The sequence below is a fragment of the Ammospiza nelsoni genome, chromosome 19 (assembly GCF_027579445.1).
Source record: "Ammospiza nelsoni isolate bAmmNel1 chromosome 19, bAmmNel1.pri, whole genome shotgun sequence".
NCBI lineage: Eukaryota > Metazoa > Chordata > Aves > Passeriformes > Passerellidae > Ammospiza > Ammospiza nelsoni.
The window spans coordinates 2,376,193-2,393,236 of record NC_080651.1 but is presented as its reverse complement, the minus strand read 5'-3'; the positions used below and the strand labels follow the sequence as shown (position 1 = coordinate 2,393,236).

The 17,044-nt window shown below is 46.0% G+C and overlaps 2 protein-coding genes across 2 annotated transcripts; both read left to right on the top strand.

Moving 5' to 3' along the window:
- The first annotated feature begins 2,300 nt into the window (after positions 1 to 2,300).
- ADAP2 (ArfGAP with dual PH domains 2) lies at positions 2,301 to 9,547 on the top strand. Its single transcript, XM_059485799.1, has 10 exons — positions 2,301 to 2,391; positions 3,516 to 3,646; positions 4,326 to 4,417; positions 4,540 to 4,625; positions 4,963 to 5,072; positions 5,701 to 5,847; positions 6,565 to 6,648; positions 7,058 to 7,120; positions 8,340 to 8,417; positions 8,979 to 9,547. The coding sequence occupies exons 1-10, from the start codon at positions 2,301 to 2,303 to the stop codon at positions 9,186 to 9,188; spliced, it is 1,092 nt and encodes a 363-aa protein (XP_059341782.1). The 3' UTR covers positions 9,189 to 9,547.
- A 1,229-nt stretch (positions 9,548 to 10,776) lies between these two features.
- On the top strand, positions 10,777 to 16,949 carry RNF135 (ring finger protein 135). The gene is made up of 7 exons (XM_059485812.1): positions 10,777 to 11,109; positions 12,067 to 12,153; positions 12,693 to 12,863; positions 14,086 to 14,245; positions 14,667 to 14,768; positions 15,555 to 16,544; positions 16,581 to 16,949. The coding sequence occupies exons 1-6, from the start codon at positions 10,777 to 10,779 to the stop codon at positions 16,088 to 16,090; spliced, it is 1,389 nt and encodes a 462-aa protein (XP_059341795.1). The 3' UTR covers positions 16,091 to 16,544; positions 16,581 to 16,949.
- Positions 16,950 to 17,044: the final 95 nt, after the last annotated feature.

The window sequence follows — 17,044 nt, the reverse complement described above, 5'->3', positions numbered from 1 at the left end:
CTGCATTGTAGATCATCTTTATAGTTTACTCTTTCCATTGTCCAGAATTATCAAAAAAACAGTGGTGGCTGTTAAAATCTTCATGGCTTGATTTTTTGTATCAACAGTCTATGCTTCTCCTGTATGATTTGTAAAAATAAATAACATTTTAAATTTTTTTAAAATAATAAACTAAAAGTGTATCTGTTCACTGCTTTCTAAGGGCACTATCAGTCTAACTAGATTACAGTGAGGACCTGCATAAACTAGAAACAAGTCCTATAAAGCAGTAGTATTTTTGGAAATTCAGGGATAATTTGAAAGACCCAAGTTAGAAAGCAGTGAGAGACAATTTACCTTCTTTTGAAGTCAGCTCTGGTTTTAATAACTGCCTTAAAAGTTGTTTACAGAATCTGCTGTGGTGTCCACAAGGTAAGGTGGAATTCAGGTATTTCCCTTCTTGATCAGATATTTACCACATGAAATCACCTCAAGCTCTGAATGAAGGATAATCCATGTGTGATAATTTGAGTTCTGATAAATTAGCACCTTTGGATTTTTATGCATCAGGTGTGAGCATCTTTTGTAAGCTAGAATAAAGCAAGTTTCCAGGAGGGATGGGCTTGAGGAAGAGGGACCTGGGGCTGGTTTTGACTAACTCTGCTTAGAAGGAAATGTTTCACAAGCTCCATTCCAGTACTGTGAAATTTGCCTACTTTTGATGCAAAACATTTTCCTGCAATAGTTTGGGACCTGGTTAGTCCTTTATGTACTGCCCCTCCAGCTAACTTCTGTGTCTTGAAATCAGAAGTAAAAACAACCCTGGAGTTTCACAATGACTCTCTCATTCAAGCACAGTTATTAGTAGGTATACAGCAACTTTGAACCAAAGCCAACAACTTTGTTCTTCTTGGGGAAATCTCAACCAAGTTTCAAGCTTTTTTTTCCTCTTTACTGTCATTCCAATATTGCTTTCCAGAATGTAAATTAGGTGACATTATTCTACCATCCCATGAATAATATAGAAAAAAGCAGTTATGGTTGCAAGACTGATTCAAAGGCTTAGACTGTGTTAATGCTACTGCAGAATAGAAGTTGGAGGAGGGAAGGACCCATTCAAGAGCAAGACAATCTTAAGGCTTTGTGAAATATATATATGTAAATAACCACTCCCCAAATGTCATACAAAATGTTCCTTTTATTCCACAGGATTTGTAAGGACACTACAAAAATTAAGCTAGCAAAAAGCTTTGGTATGGCTTGCAAGATTACCTGGGGAAAATTAAATCCACGTTTACATTCCAGTATGCAACAGTTCTAGAGGGAGAATGCTGAAAAGAGATTCTATGTGAGTAGCTGAACAGCTTTTTCAGATATTCTGCTGCTGTGTATTTCATAACTTCACAATAGTTACAAATAAATAAAAGGCATAATGCTGTTTAGTGCCTAGAAGATGGAAAAAAGGTTTCAGTACTTGGAACTGTTAATACATGTCTAGTCTAGTGTTTAGTCATCTACAAAATTACAGTGTTTTTACAAGATTTTAGATAACCTTCAGTAAAGAAGCATTGTGTATACTACTGCACCATAGCAATGCAAATTCAATTTAACCTGAAACTAGGAAAATATTTAAATACCTCAATCTTTTTCTGAATTAATTGACCATCTTGAAAATCTTTGTCTCGAATTTTTCTCTTTGTCTTTTCTCTTGTCTTAGATAAACAGAATATTAAGGCACGACTTTTTGGCATTTGCTTTATCATGGAAGAGGAACATTTTCAGTAGGGTTGAAATGCTGTATTGTCTCTGTGTTGAGATGCGTGGGCAGAGTTTTTCTGGCCCTGCTTGGTGTCACCGAGCTCCCCCAGAGCTGCGCTGGGAGAGCGGGACTCGCCTGCCCCGGCGGTACCGGGGCTTTTTCGGTCGATGCTGCCCTTCTGTTCCCCAGCAAGCTTTGTAAACTTTTACAGAGAGCTGGGGCTGAGGCAAACCTGGAGGGCGCGGACGAGCCCTGCTGGACACGGGCCCCTTAGCAATGGATGTCAGCGCAGAACTTGCGACTCTGAGGAAAAGCTGCGGGGGACCGGGACCGGGCCGGCACAGGGGCAGGGACAGTGGGCAGGTGCCGGGGGACCGGGACAGGGGCAGGGACAGTGGGCAGGTGCCCCCGGGCCGGGCCGGGGGGGCCGCACTCCCCGAGCCGCCGGCGGGAGGGGGCGCCCGGGGACACGGGAGGGGACGGGGCGTCCCGGGCCGCTCCGGTTCCTCATTTGCCGGCTGGGCCGAGCCTCCCGCAGCCTCCGCGCCGGGCACCGCGGGCGATGGACTACGACCACAACAAGGCGCTGCTGCTGGAGCTGCAGAGGGCGGCCGGGACCGGTAACGATCGCTGCGCCGACTGCGGGGACCCAGGTGAGGCGGCTCCGCCGGGCAGCGCCCCTCGGTTCCCAGAGAGCAGAGACGGCGGCCGTGACGAGGGCCGACCGCCCCCTCGGGCCGTGGCGCCGTGTGGGCGCCGGCCGGCCCGGTCCGCAGCTGGGGCCGCTCGCTCCGTGCTCGCTCCGTGTCCCGCAGGCGGCTGCGGCCGGTCCCGCGGCGCTGCCCGCTCCGGTCCCGCGGCGCTGCCCGCTCCGGTCCCGCGGCGCTGCCCGCTCCGGTCCCGCGGCGCTGCCCGCTCCGGGACGCGGCGCTGCCCGCTCCGGGACGCGGCGCTGCCCGCTCCGGGACGCGGCGCTCGGGAGCCTCGCGGGGCCGGGGAACCGCAGCAAGGGAGCGGGAAACGACCTCAGCACCCGGCGCTTCCCCAGGTTATTTGTGGACAGGGCACGAGGCTGCAGGAGCAGGAGGGTGCGTGGGGTGATTTTCAGCTCGGGGAATGGGGCAGGAAAAGCGCGGAAAACCCGGCGGAGCCCCCGCGCCGTGCTGGCGCCGGTGCCCGTTCGGGTGGGTCCGGCGGGAGCCAGCGGCAGCTGAAGGAGGCGTCAAGTTGCTTCTGTTCAGCGTGATAGGGAGAAGTGGGCGGTGGCGCAATCCAAGGAAATGGTCCTGCCAGAACCCTCAGTGCCTGTACGGATGCGCCTGTCAAAGCTGCGGCAGGGGATGTAGCAGCAGCAAGAGCCGGAGCTTTCGCGGGCACGGACAGAGCCCGCGCTGTCGGGGTTGTACTCCGTTGTACTCTCCACAGTGCGCACTGTCGGCGCCTTCCTGCCACTGTTAGTTCAGCAACAGCAGCTTTTCGTGCAGAAATAATAATTAGCTGAGCTTTTCCATCACCACTCACCTGCCTGCACAGTCACCTTAATTTTAAAGCAAATAGGCAGTTAAAGAATGTACAAGTGCAGGGGCCACATCGTTCCCTGGGGAAAGCCAGTATTGTTCCCCTGAACACAGTGAAGTGACAGCCATAAACAGTGGGGTGGGATTCGAGGTGTTTACTAGGTGTGAAGCCTGGACTGTGCATCAGATGTGGGTTTTCATCCTTGCCAGTGGATGTGCCTTTTCCTGTGTATTAATTGATTGTTTGTGTTTTTATCTAGATCCAGAGTGGGCTTCTTACAAACTTGGAATATTCATTTGTTTGAATTGCTCTGGAATTCATCGCAATCTTCCTGAAATCAGCAGAGTCAAATCCCTTCGGCTTGACTTCTGGGAGAGCAATTTAATAGAGGTATAGAGGAAAAAGTAATAATTCTCCACATTTCATAACCTTCCCTGCCATGTGGAAGGGACCCTTCCTGTGCCATCCACCATGGACAGTGCAACAGAGCCGTGTTAATGCATGGGTTACTTTAGGGGGATTTTTATGACCTGCTCGATCAAATTACACTGATAGGTCACTGCTAGGTGACCATGTTCCTTACAGTCTGTGGTGTGTATTTTTGTATACACAGAAACTTCTTCCTGTGGCTTAGAAACCCACAGATATTTCCTGGCAGTATGTTCAATTAAGAAACATACCCTTCTTAAATTTTGGTTCAGCCTCTCAGCATTTGGTTGAATTGTGTTAATAATACAATCACAGTTAATATCTGGGAGGAGATGAAGGAATGGGGAGATAATATATAAATGTTCTCCTATTTTTCTTTTGTTCTTTTCATGAACAACCACAGTTTGTATTTCTTCACAAATGGTTCACAACTGTAAATACTGACAAAGATGCATCCACCTAAAACCAGCAAACTATAATGCCAAAGTGAATTGATAAATGTATGTAAATACACACTGAGAGTTATGGCAAGACTCAGAAAAAAGTGCATCACACCCTTTGATACAAGTCACATTCTGTGTTTATGACTTGGTGTTGATTTGCAGTGGCACACCTAACTGTAATTAATTTTGTATTTCAGTTTATGAGGAATCACGGAAATCTCTGGGCCAAAGCTAAATATGAGGCAAAGGTCCCTCCATACTATTACATCCCCAAGTCTCATGACTGCATGTAAGTTGATGGTGTCTTCACTGCTGCAGACCTTTGCATTTGCTTCCCTTTCAGGTCTCCCTGGCTGGCTGCTGAAGCTAGAGTAGAGACAGATCAGCTTTATCCATGTTTTCCTCTTTCAGGGTTTTAAGACAGCAGTGGATTAGAGCTAAATATGAGCGTGGGGAATTTCTTGACACTGGAGTCTGCCATGATCCCTGTTCTGCAGGTAAAAGGATTGTCAGGGAGGTCTCAGTCTCAAGGCCAACAGCACAATGTTCTGTTGGCAGCTTTGGAGATCTCTAAGGTTGGCTTGTCACATTTGAACTGCTGAATGTGCAGTCACTGCTTTGAGTCTAGCTTTGAGAAGAAACTCCTAAGAAAAGGCACTTACACAAGTGCAAGGGTATATTCAGGTCTTACAGTTCTCTATTTCTTCCACTTATTTTTTCATGAGGGGAAAATTCTCAGATGGAGAAGAGACTTGAAACTGTGCCATATCACCTTAGCTAAATAGTCCTGCCCTTGTGCCACCCTTGTCTGACACTTTCCTGTCTGCTCTGCAGGCAGCCGTGAAGGATGCCTCTGGAAGCTTGGGAAGGGACGCAGACAGTTCCAGAAGAGGCAGTTTCTCCTGTCAGCAAAGGAAGGGCTGATGAAGTACTACACCAAAGAAGTGAGTTCTTCAGCCAGAGCTGGCCATAGGTAGCAGGTCTACACCCACCCTCAGACCTTGCTCTTTGTGGGCAAAACCCAGCACAAGTAGCTTTGTTTCTAGTTTTGTGGCCAGCCTGTGCTTAGAGGAGTGGACAAGTTTCTCCCTTAATATATGTGGTATATTGGGCAATTTTGGATTTAGTTCTTTTTCTCTTCCCTTATCTCAGCCTTGCAGCCTCCTCCTTCTTAGTGAACAAAGGAAATGGGTACTGGCAGTTGAATAGGAAAACAAAGAAGAGATCTGCTGGCAGTTGTTACCTCTTCCATTACCAAAATATCCTCTCATCTGCTCCTGCAGCAGGGTTCTGTCATGACTCCTTTCTGTGAGACACTGGAGCTAACTGTTCTCTGACTGGGAGGATGCAGTGCACACCCAGCCCTCCTCAGTAGTGATCCAGCATTTGTGGAGGAATCTAAGTGGTTTTATGTTGCATATAGTTAAGGCTTTATGTTTCAGTATATGCAATATTCAGATATTTTAGGACATCTGCTTTCTTCTCAGTAGGGGTTTGGTCTCATGCAGCTGATCTGTCCTGCAGTACATTCCCTGAGAACACTTTAATAAAGTGATGCTTTTCATTTCACAGTCCAAAGTTCCAAAAGCCGTTATCAGCGTTGAGACTCTGAATGCAATGTTCCAGGTGGAGAAAATAGGACACAATCATGGGCTGCAGATCACATACATCACAGATGGTCAAACAAGGAACCTTTTTGTCTATCACGAAAGTGGAAAGGTGAATATAATGGAGATTCTGGAGTAAGCAGATGCTTAGATGTTGGATCTGTATTTTGGAAGAGTTACTGTGTCTGCAAGATCTGGTTTTAGTTGGGATCACTAAGACTTGTAGAATATAGCAAGTTGCAGAATTTGATACTCCTAACTGTAGCATCTAACTGTAGCATCCTGCTCCTTTTCTGTTGGGGCATATATTCAACCTCACCCTTTGGATAGTCTGAAGTGGTACATGGATGTAAATCTCTGTAAGGTAACTGCCTCATGGTTTTATGTGGGTTTTTCTTACAATTTCATGGTAAATTCTTGGCACGCATAAAGAATATTGTTCTACATTATTTCCAAGCCAACAATGATAATTTTAAAAAGTATCCCTATAGATATTGTTAGACTTCTGTTTCTTCCTTCACCAGAGTTCTTGTGTCTTTCCAGGCAGAGGTTTCTAAACAACCCATAACTGAATCAACTGAAAAAGCCTGTGTATACAGACTTGGGTGACTGTCCATGCTGAGAATGTCTTGGACCTCCCAGGAGGGGCATTCTTAAATTATTTTCAAGGGTCAATGTTTTTCAGGTGTCTGGGGCAAATCACTGACCCTCTCTGCCCCTTGGGGAGAAAGTACCTCTTTACAAAGAGGTCACAAGGAAGGAGAAAGGCATTTTGGAGAAGCAGTGCTCTTACTCTTCTTGTTGATGTTTGTGTTTGCTGTTTCCCCAGGAGATTGTTGACTGGTTCAATGCCATTCGGGCAGCACGTTACCATTATCTCAGAACAACCTTCCCAAATCTCCCTGAGCCTGAGGTGAGAACTCAACAGGGCTTGAAGCAGTCTAGCCAAATATAGCATGGGAAGACATTTTCTCACTTCTTCTGACAGAGTCAGGTGCTTAAAAAGCAGCACTTGGGTCCAGGGAATGGACAGAAGAGGTAGAAGAAAAAGCCACACTGAATAACATGCCAAAACTTGGTTGACATTTAAGGCCTTAAAGTCTCCATGTGATTCTTACACAGTGTAATCTGTAAGAAAAAAATGCTATGTTCCTTCTTACTTCCCTTTACCAAGCAGCCAAAAAAATCCCAGACCCCAAAGCCGCAATTGATGGTGATTAACTTTCACAAAAACAGAGCAGAAATGCAATCTTGAATGAGACAGCCTGTCCTGGTTTTGGCTGGGACAGACACAGACTTTTTTTGTGTTTGTGTTCTCCTAGCTCATACCCAGGATCACAAGAAGTTTTGTCAAAGAAGGATATATGGAGAAAACAGGACCAAAAGTAAGTGCACATTTGGCATTACACAAACAGGATCATTCCAGATAGAGAATATTTGGTAGTTCAATGATCCTGACTTGTAAATTATTTGCTCAGTGACTCTCTGCTTCCTGGGTTGATAAAAGAAACCATATTCAAACCTGTCATGTTCTTTGGGACCATGTTTTATTTTGTGTGGAAAATAAGATTGGGAAGAAGAATCCTTGAAGAATAAGCAAGGTGGATTAGCTGTCAATGGACACGCAAAGTGCTATTACACAACACCACAGGGATTGTTATATCTGCTAGCTGCAGCTCCTGCTACAGCAGAACATGATGTGCTGACCTCCCCCATTTCTCTGTTTCACTTAAGAGTCCATTGCACTTAAGTCACATCCACTTAGAGCAGCAAAGTGTCATTTGAGCAAATTTCTCTACAGTGAAGCCAATAGTTTGGTTTGTTTTATTGTGGGAAGTGTTTGGGCCAGTACTCTTGGAACAGAAGAGCAGGGTTTTGGGCACTGCTGAAGGAGGAGATAAAGATCTGAGGTCTTGTTTGAACACAGCCACTTCTTGCCTTGCTCTCCTCTGAGTGAACCATGAGCCAGGTCCTATTATAAAGTTCAGCAGTGCAGTGCTGATACTGAATATGATGGGGTTTGGCCCAGCTTTGGTGCCAGTGTCCCAACACCTCTTCTGCAGGTATTTGCACAGAGGATGAAAGATTTGTGTTTTTCTACTGAGGCCTAAATTCTGCTTAAACTGAGTTGAGTCCTAGAAGAGGCCTCTTCCGTTCAGTCTGGAGCAATTAATAGCTCAGGAGTGGTCAGGTAAGTGTAGCTGATGGAATTGGCACCTAAAAAAACCCAACTAATATTGTACACCCAAAATTCCAGGGACAACCTCCCTGATCAGATTGTTGAAATTGATTGCTCACTCTTTTCACTATCACCACTCAGGGGTTGTTCTCTGCAGTGCTTTCAATCCATTTCATGCAACTTCCTTAATCCTGTTAATTTGATTACTTCCCTGTCCAAAGGATTGTTATTAAATGTAAATCTGTATTTTGAGCCCAGGGAGAGGAGAGGGCTGAGGGCTGCACACAGCAGTCCTGTTATCAGTTGCAGGGATGAAGGAAACTGAACCTCCAGCTCCAAGTCATTTAAGTGGTCCTGGGATTTGAATAGACCAAAGTCTGCTTTGAGACTTGGGTCTTTAAAGAATTTCTACCATTTCCTTGCAGCAGAAGGAGGCCTTTAAGGTACGCTGGTTCTGCTTGGATTCTCAGGAAAGGAACCTGCTGTACTTTAAAAATCCACTGGTAAGAGGAGTGTTCTTTCATGAAGCAGGTGGGGAGGAAGGGTCTGTTCTCATCCACCTTTTCCAGTGGCTCTGCCAGACTGGAGCAGGCCCAGCCTCGAGAGCCCATCTCCCTTGCCAAAGGATGTCTCTGAAGCTGAGCTGGTTGGGAACTCTGGCCTGTACAGTGGCTGTGAGAAAGATCTTTTAAAAGTAACTGCTGCCTGTGGTTCATGTCCCCTCTCCCCCAGCCCTAGTGCCTCTGTGCCTGTAACCTTAGCCAAGATGAGCAATATTCCAGCTGACAGCCCCAATGTCCTGCTTTAGCCATGGGAATGTCCTTTCCTGTCCCTTCTGAACACCCACCAACCAGCTCTGTGAGGGTGGGACCCTGCCTTCTCCTCCTTAGAATGCCTGTGAGTGCAAAATGCCCTTTGTGTGTTCCCTGCTGGTGTCACCAGTCTGTGTCATCGGTTCCCCCCCACGCATCTCCACATCCTGTCCCATGTCAAGGACAGGGCAGTGTCTGCTGGAGCTCCACTCTCTGCTGGCTAATGGCTGTTTTCTGCCTCCTTCTTCCCAGGATGCATTTGCACAGGGCCAGGTTTCCATTGGAAGGAAGGATGAGGGATATGAAGTACGAGATGATTTGCCCCAGAAAGTCTGGGTGAAGAAGAAGAAGCCAGTGATCACTCTGGTCACGCCAGTGAGAGAGTTTGTGTTTATCTGTGACAATGACAGGCAGCAGAAGGAGTGGATGGATGCCTTGAATGGAGTCATCACCCAGCTCTGATGTCCACAGGGAGGAGCAGGCAGGCAGCTACATTCCATCTAGCTGCAGCCTCTGGCCACACAGGAACAGGGTTGTTTTCAGCAGAGTGGGATAAATGTTTCTTACAGCACTACATTTCTGGCACAATAAAAAAACAAGCCAAGTTTAAGGTGTGGAGGATACTGTAATGGACCCAGTCCTGTAATGGAATCACACGGATTCTTCTAGCTCCTTGCTTTCAGCAGTCTCTACTGTTTGGCTATTATGTGAGTGGCAAATCCAACATCCAATGATTTTTTTCCAAAGCACAACCCCACACGGTGCCTCAGTGAATGTGTCAAGAGTAAAGGAAGAACATACATTGATCTGGCTCACCCAGGAACAGATGAAGCTTAATGAGCTTGATTAAAGTGAATATTGAAAGGCAGAAGCAAGTTTTAAAAGTATTTTCTTTAGCGACTTGCTCACAAACACTCCATGAATGAGGACTGATGTTCGGTGTTGGAGGGGAGCCTTCTCATCAGGTACCACTGTGCAGGAGCTGATGGAGATTGCCCTGGCTGACACAGAGCACTGAGTGTTCCATGCCTCAAGACAAAGTCTGAGATCTGGTTCTACCAAGCAGCAAGTAATTCACACATTTAATTCTTCTTTACAGATAGCCTTATTTTGCAAATCAAGAGGAAGTCTTGCAGACCAAGTTTCTGGTGAGGCTTCCACCTTCTGCTGACAATTGCCAGCTAGTCTTGAGATACTTTAAATAGTTCTTTTTTTACAGAAATGAGAAGTGCCAATATTTGCAGGAATTAGTGACACTAATTCTTCTTTCTCCCCCAGCCCCACTCGCCCAATAGTGCAAAGGAATTGAATTGGTTCATCATTCTGCCTTTCTCAGCCAGCTCCTTGTCCAGCTCCGAGTAATGTGCAGCAGTTTTATGTATTGGTATGCTCCCATGAACTTCCCTGTGTTCCAGGCTCTGCCCCACACAACCCCATTCGTTCTAGCTCACATGGTGGTTCAGCAATTCTATTAAACAGCCTAATCCTGCAGCTCCTGAAATCAACAGAGAGCAGCTTTTGAGTTGTACAAGGCACAATGCCAGTCTTCATTGTTAATTGTTATTTTGAGATGACCTGAGTAGCTTGGGATGACCTCAGAAGGGTTTGGTCCCTCCAGTAGCCCGGACTTCAGTCAGACAAGGTCTGCACTGTGCTGTGCTGTGCCCCTGCTCTCCCGGCTGGGTCACCAGACTGCCCATGTCAGCAACTCTCGCTATTACAAAATCGGGAAATTCACAGTGGAAATTAAATAGTGCAGATAACGGGGACTTTTTTGGACAGTCAATGAAAGCGAAGGCCAGGCTCTAGAGAGTTCTGCGTCACAGTTCATTTCCACCGGCAGCCCAAATCGTGCGACCAAGGCACGTGAGAAGGGCAGAGGAGAATAGAGCAGAGCGGGGCAGAGCAGAGCCGAGCGGGGCAGAGCAAAGCAAAGCGGGGCAGAGCTGGGCACGGCAGAGCCGGCGCGCCCGGGCCGTTCTCGGCACCGGAGGAGGGGCCCGGGGGAATCGAAACCGCGCGGCCGCTGCGCTCCGCCCCGGGCCCGGCCATGGCCGCCGTGCTGGAGCTGGAGGGGCTGGAGCTGCAGTGCTCCTGCTGCCTGCAGCTCTTCGCGGAGCCCGTGCGGCTCCCGGGCTGCGGCCACAGCTTCTGCCGGGGCTGCATCCTCTGCTACTGCGCGGGCCGGCCCAGCGCCCGCTGCCCGCTCTGCCGGAGCCCCTTCGAGCCTCAGCAGCTGCGGCCCAACCGCGAGCTGGCCGCGCTGCTCAGCTTCATCCCGCGGGAGCTGAAGGAAGAGTTGGATGCACAGGAGGAGCCGGGAGCCCATGGAGCTGCTGCCTGCAACGGCCTGAGCTCGGCGGGGCGGGGACGTGGGGAGAAGGTACGGCCGGAGGCAGCCCGGGCTCCCCGACACCGGGAGCTTCACCTCTCGACATCCTGGGGCTCCTCCGCGACACCCCGGGACATCCCGGGGTTACATCCCGGGATGACATCCCCCGACACCAGGGAGTCCTGCCCGTCGCATTCTGGGACAGCAAGAGCGGCACTCGGGACAGTCCGGGTTCCATCCCACGGCACAGCTCGGGGTTCCATCCCACGGCACAGCTCGGGGTTCCATCCCACGGCACAGCCCGGGTTCCATCCCACGGCACAGCTCGGGGTTCCATCCCACGGCACAGCCCGGGTTCCATGGCCGGGGTTCCATCCCACGGCACAGCCCGGGTTCCATCCCGCGGCACAGCAACACATTGAGCACATGGGTTCGGCTCACAGTGTTTGGGGCTGAGTGCTGGTGTCTGACACATTGAGAGCTGCACAGCTCAATTAGAAGAACTAATTCCTGTACATATTCAGCTGATGCACAAAAGTAGTAAGTGATTTCTTTGTGCTGGGGGTTATTTATTGCATCAGCACTGCATTGGAGGCTGCTGAAAGGATACATAGCGTTATTAGACAGTGCTACAGCTCCACCCAGCTTCATGGCACAAAATGGGACAGATTCATGATCTAGGTCTCTGCTTAAAACGACTCCCAGAGGAGGAGATGAGAAAAATATATTGGCCTTCATTATTTTAGCACATATGTATCTTTTTCAGTCAAGCTTAGAGCATATCGAAGCTCGCAATTATAGTTGAATACCTAATTAATTGGTGATTGTTGATGTTGACTTCATTGTGATTATTCCTACTCAGAATTGTGTCTCTCAGGCACCTCCTCAAACAATCCATTGCTTAACTAATGTCAGTCATGTAGGGAATTTTTATTATCCTGCAGCTTAGCCTAGTTATGCTTTCTCTGAGGTTTATATAGATAAATAGTCCAATGTGTCACTTTAAAGGAGGAAGAAATATGGGAGAGCTCCAAGCAACAAGAAATAACTGCAGAGAGCATCCACCTGTTGAGGAAAGACCTCAATAAAACAAAGGTACACATTGTACAGTCATCACCTACAGTAAATTTTGCACTGTTCTGGGCTGGAGATGTGTTTGACTGCAGGGTTGCCTTCCAGTTCAGAGCTGGAATCTGCCTTTTTGTTTCCTTCCTTTCTGTCACAATTCTGTTTTTACTGATGAGAATGAATATATGGCATCAGCTGCACTAATTTGTGTCTTGGCTGGCACAAAGGCCACTGGAATTGTGGATTGTTGCATTTTTCTCCTTATCCCAGGAGTAGCCTGAATGTTTCTGGTATGCTGAGATGCAAATTACAAATCATAAGAGGGAATATTGAACTTTCTGAGCTGTCAAGCAGACTCCACTGGCCATAAAATATTCATGATCCTTACCATGCCCAAAATCTCATTGCAGGTAATGCAGGATAGTGTCAAATGTATTTTATTCCTTTGAACAAAGTTTTCTGGTCTGCAGGGGTCAGTCAAAGAGCACATTGGATAGGGCAGTAATTCTCATATTCCATGCATCTTTCCTAACCACACAATGATCTCCATATTTTCTGCCTTTCAGGAATATACATCTCAGATCAAAAGCCAGATTATTAAAGATTTCTGTTGCATGAAGGAATATGTTGAAAGACAGGAGAGAAACACACTGATGTTCATTGAACAACAGCAAAAAGCTGCTCAACAGAAAATTGAAGAGACTATTCACCAGCTCACAGACATCAAAGCCCAAACTGTAAGTGATGAAATGAGGTGGCAGAATGTGGGTAGAAACTCAAGATCACTGTCTGGGGTAGCTGAATATGTACAGAGCACCTTTGAGGTCCCCACTGCACCATTCTCATAAAGACAATGGTGCCAATCCATGGACTTGGCTGTCAGCAGGGAGAGTTTGGGCTGAGAAATTCAGAGGAAAAAAAAGTACTGAGGGAGGCACAGGCTGGGAATGGAATTCAGAACTAGATTTTTTCTGAAGATATTGGTGAGCTGGAATGAAGTGGGAGCTGCAGTGCTGAAATTCAGTCCTCAGTCAAATCTAAAGTTAAGATCTTTCATGATATTTTTATTTTCCAGAATTTGTATTTACACAAAGGTATGCAAGGTAAAAAACTCACAGAGTTATTCAATATTTTGTTATTCAATGTTTGTTTTCTTGTGGAAAACACGTCAAGGGCTCTCAAAAGGTGCAGTTAAAGCACTTCAAATTGTGCAGAGCCAGGTTTGATGTTGAAAACAGCAGTGCCAAGTGATGCAAGTTAGCCAGCAGGAATTTGGAGTGGGGCTCACTGGGTGGAGCAGTGCCATGAGGCAGAATTAGACTTCCAGGACCCAGACACAGGTGCCCACACTGGAATTCACCTGATCCAGGGTCCTGTTGCAGGCAGTGAGGAGGAATGGGTACTTTCAGTGTTATCTGGCCTACCTGAGATATCCTCCTGCAAAGGAGATGAATCCAGCCTCCAAAAGGCTGTTTCCTCCTACAGACTGTACACACAGACCAACAGAGCAACTTCAGATGTAGATTTCCACAATTTCTAAATTTAGGAAAAGTAGCTTTACCCTTTCCTCACACTGAGACATTTTCATACTTTTGGTTTCGGTTCTAGAAGAAGAAGAAGAAGAAGGAAGTAAAGAGAGCAACTTCGTGTATTCATATGAATACTTAAGGAAGTTGTGATATATATCTATAAAAGAAAAATTAGTTGCATTCTTGGTTTTCTTGGGGAAAACACAGTCTTTTTATTTTTTAATAAGAATATCCTTCACTGTTTTCTATGAGATTTCAGGTTGTTTTGCTCAGGTAACTGTCCTATAAAGGAAACTTTTGATACAAAGAGTAAGATTCTTGGAGAGATCACTGCTCTTTTTCCACTTGGCCTTTATATTATAATCTGATCTGTGAGATTAAATAACTGCTGCTGTTTACATCTTTCCCTTGATCCTTCTTTCATTATTAGAGAGACTTATGTGAGGGGCAGAGGCACGAAGGCTCACCTTTGACAATAAATAAAATTACACTTGATGAAAAGCTTAATGTTGTCAAAAGTGCTGTGGAAGATCTTAAGAGAAAGTTGGAAATTTTACTCTTGGAGAATTATGCTCAGCATCTCTCACCAGGTGAGTTTCCCTTATTTTGAAATCTTTTTCTTAAAGGCAGTGGATTTAGCAAATAGAGTAAAAAATTACTTTGTGCAGATAAAACAAGAAACACAATACTCAGCAAATACTAAAGAACACTGTAAAAATTTTTAAGACAGAAACTGCTTCATCTTCACAGAATGATCCAACTGCTTTACCCATCTCACTCTTCTGACAGTTCCCCTGTGACCACAGCAGCATAGAGTGTTTTGTTAATTTTGGGTTAAAATGTTTGCCTACATGTTCTTTGTAATTTATACAATCAAAAAATGCAGCTCCTTGTTTTGCACTTGAACAAGTAGCTGGGTTTATTTAAGGTGTGTTTTCCTTTAGAAGCTTAAATACTTCCTGTGTACATTTTGAAGAAATGCCTTAACACTTCACTCATTTTTGTATTTAGTGCATCCTCCAGACTCAGACCAGGAGCCAAGTGTCAGCTCATCACCTCCAGAGTCTGCAGCTGAAAGTCCTGAACCAGCCATTTCCAGCCAGTTTTCCCAGTGTAAGTATCCCAGCCAGCAGGACTCTCAACACATCCAGGTGACCCTGAGACTGAGTTTGCTGAAGAAAACTGTCCTGCCAACATCAGCAGGAAATGTGGCTGTTTACTGAGCCATGGAACACAATGGAGTTGCCATGAATGAATCAGTTACTGGCACATAATGTAACATTGTACCTGACTGCGGATGTAGGATAAAAAAGAGATAAGAAACCTGTTTTGTGTAAGCTGTGTGGTGGCTTGTGCTGCCTGTGGAGTCTGAGCTGGTGTTCAGGCAGCCACTGCTCTTTGCTGTTAAGCTGTAGTTATTGCAGTTGTTACTTGAATTCTGCAGCATTTTGACAGACCATTTTTGCAGTCAACACACTCTACTACAGCTGTAGCTTAACACAGCAAACAAATGTTTTTGCTGATAAAATAAGTAAGAACGTGTCCCAGTGAACAGATGACTGTAAGCTTTATGAAGGTAAGCATCCCATTTTTTATTGACAGAAAGGTAATTTTTAAAAAAAAAAGATTGTGGGTAGGAATAAAATCCATCTGGTAGGATGCAAGGTACTTTCACCTTTCCATTGGAGTGCATATGAGTCTGTCATGGATATTTACACAGTTGTGCCTGTTACATGTTTCAGTATGCCCAGGATACAGTTGATAGTGCTTGATTGAGGATTTTTGAACTTTGATTCAGGTTTATGGTTTGATCATTGGGTTTCATTTCTCTTCTGGAGCAGGGATGCACCTGCCTTCTTGTTGCCTGCCTGTGAGAATATTTTTCTTTCTGCCTTCCAGGGGCAGAGGATGTGACTTTTGACCCCACAAGAGTACACGAGCGCCTGGCACTCACAGCCCAGAACAGGAGGGTGATGGTTTCCAGCCACCTGGCCAGTTATCAACCATCACCCAAGAGATTCTGCATCAGCCAGGTCATGTGTTCACAGGGCTTCTCTACTGGGTGCCACTACTGGGAAGTAATTACCAAGGACAGTGATGGGTGGGCTGTTGGAGTTGCTCATGCGATGATTGGTAAAAGGGACAAATTGGGAAGAACTGAGCATTCCTGGTGTGTAGAATGGCTGGGTCCTAAAAAACAGCTGTCAGCATGGCATAAGAATCAAGAAACATTATTGCATAAGGACAAACCACTGAAGGTTGGAGTTTTCTTGGAGCTACAGAAGAAGACTGTGTCATTTTACTCCATTGCTGACAAAGAAATGCTTTTGCACACCTTTGAAATCAGTACCTCAGATCCTCTCTACCCTGCTTTCTGGCTGTACACTCTAGAAACAAATGGATCTTTAACTATAAGTCAGCCAAACAGGAGATGAAGCCTACTGAGAACAGGGACAATTTTGCCAGTGACTGCAGAGTTTCTATAAAAGCCTCAGTGTTTAGCACAGGAGTGTACCAAGGAATGAATGCATAACTACCCAGAATTTCCTGGGAATCAGCCACTGATACTTCTGTCTGCTGTGCTTCTCTTCATGCTGTGCTCTGGTCTAGCCAAACTTCATTAAAGCAATATCAGCCTGTGCTAAAGGCAGTAATCCCCCCTGTAGGAATCAGATGGGTTTCTCAAGCAGCTTTAAGTAGTCCCAGGATATTCCTAGAAAGAATGGACTATGGAAGCTCTAATGTTGGGGATAAGCCTTTCTCATTGACCTCATTTTTCCTATATTGATATGAAAAAATACAGAAGAACAGATTATGCCATTACTTTCTGTCAATTGAGTTTTCTTTAGACAGATCTGATTGATTAAGGAATGCTCAGAGGGTAAGAATGTTACTGATCTTGGGTATGAAAATCTTTCCCTTTAGGGTAGGCAGTAACTGTGAAATAGGCTTTGGATTTGAGGACCTGACCCTTCAGGGAGGTGTCCCAGAAGAACATCATCTCCCCAGAACCATATTTTAGTCTTGCCCTGGCCAAAGGGTTGTCTGTCCTGGTGGTGGTGTGACCATGGGCATGCTTGTGGAAGCAGATGTTGGGGTATGTTTATACCAGCTAATAAATCATGTGGTCACTTTAGTGCCCTTTTAAAGGGCCTGCAAACAGGACTTTGACATGGGAAGGACCATCTGGTCTTGCCAGTGAGCCTGAGACAAAGCAAGAGGTTCTCAGTTGCTTTTGGGTTGTGAAGGAACCACAGCTGAGGTCCCACAAAACCTATGGACAGCTTGATTTGAGAGATCCACTGCTTCATGCAGGCACACTGAAAACAGCATTCCCAAGAAGCAAAAGCTTTCTCAGGAAGACTCTGGCATTCCAGAATTGACAAAAT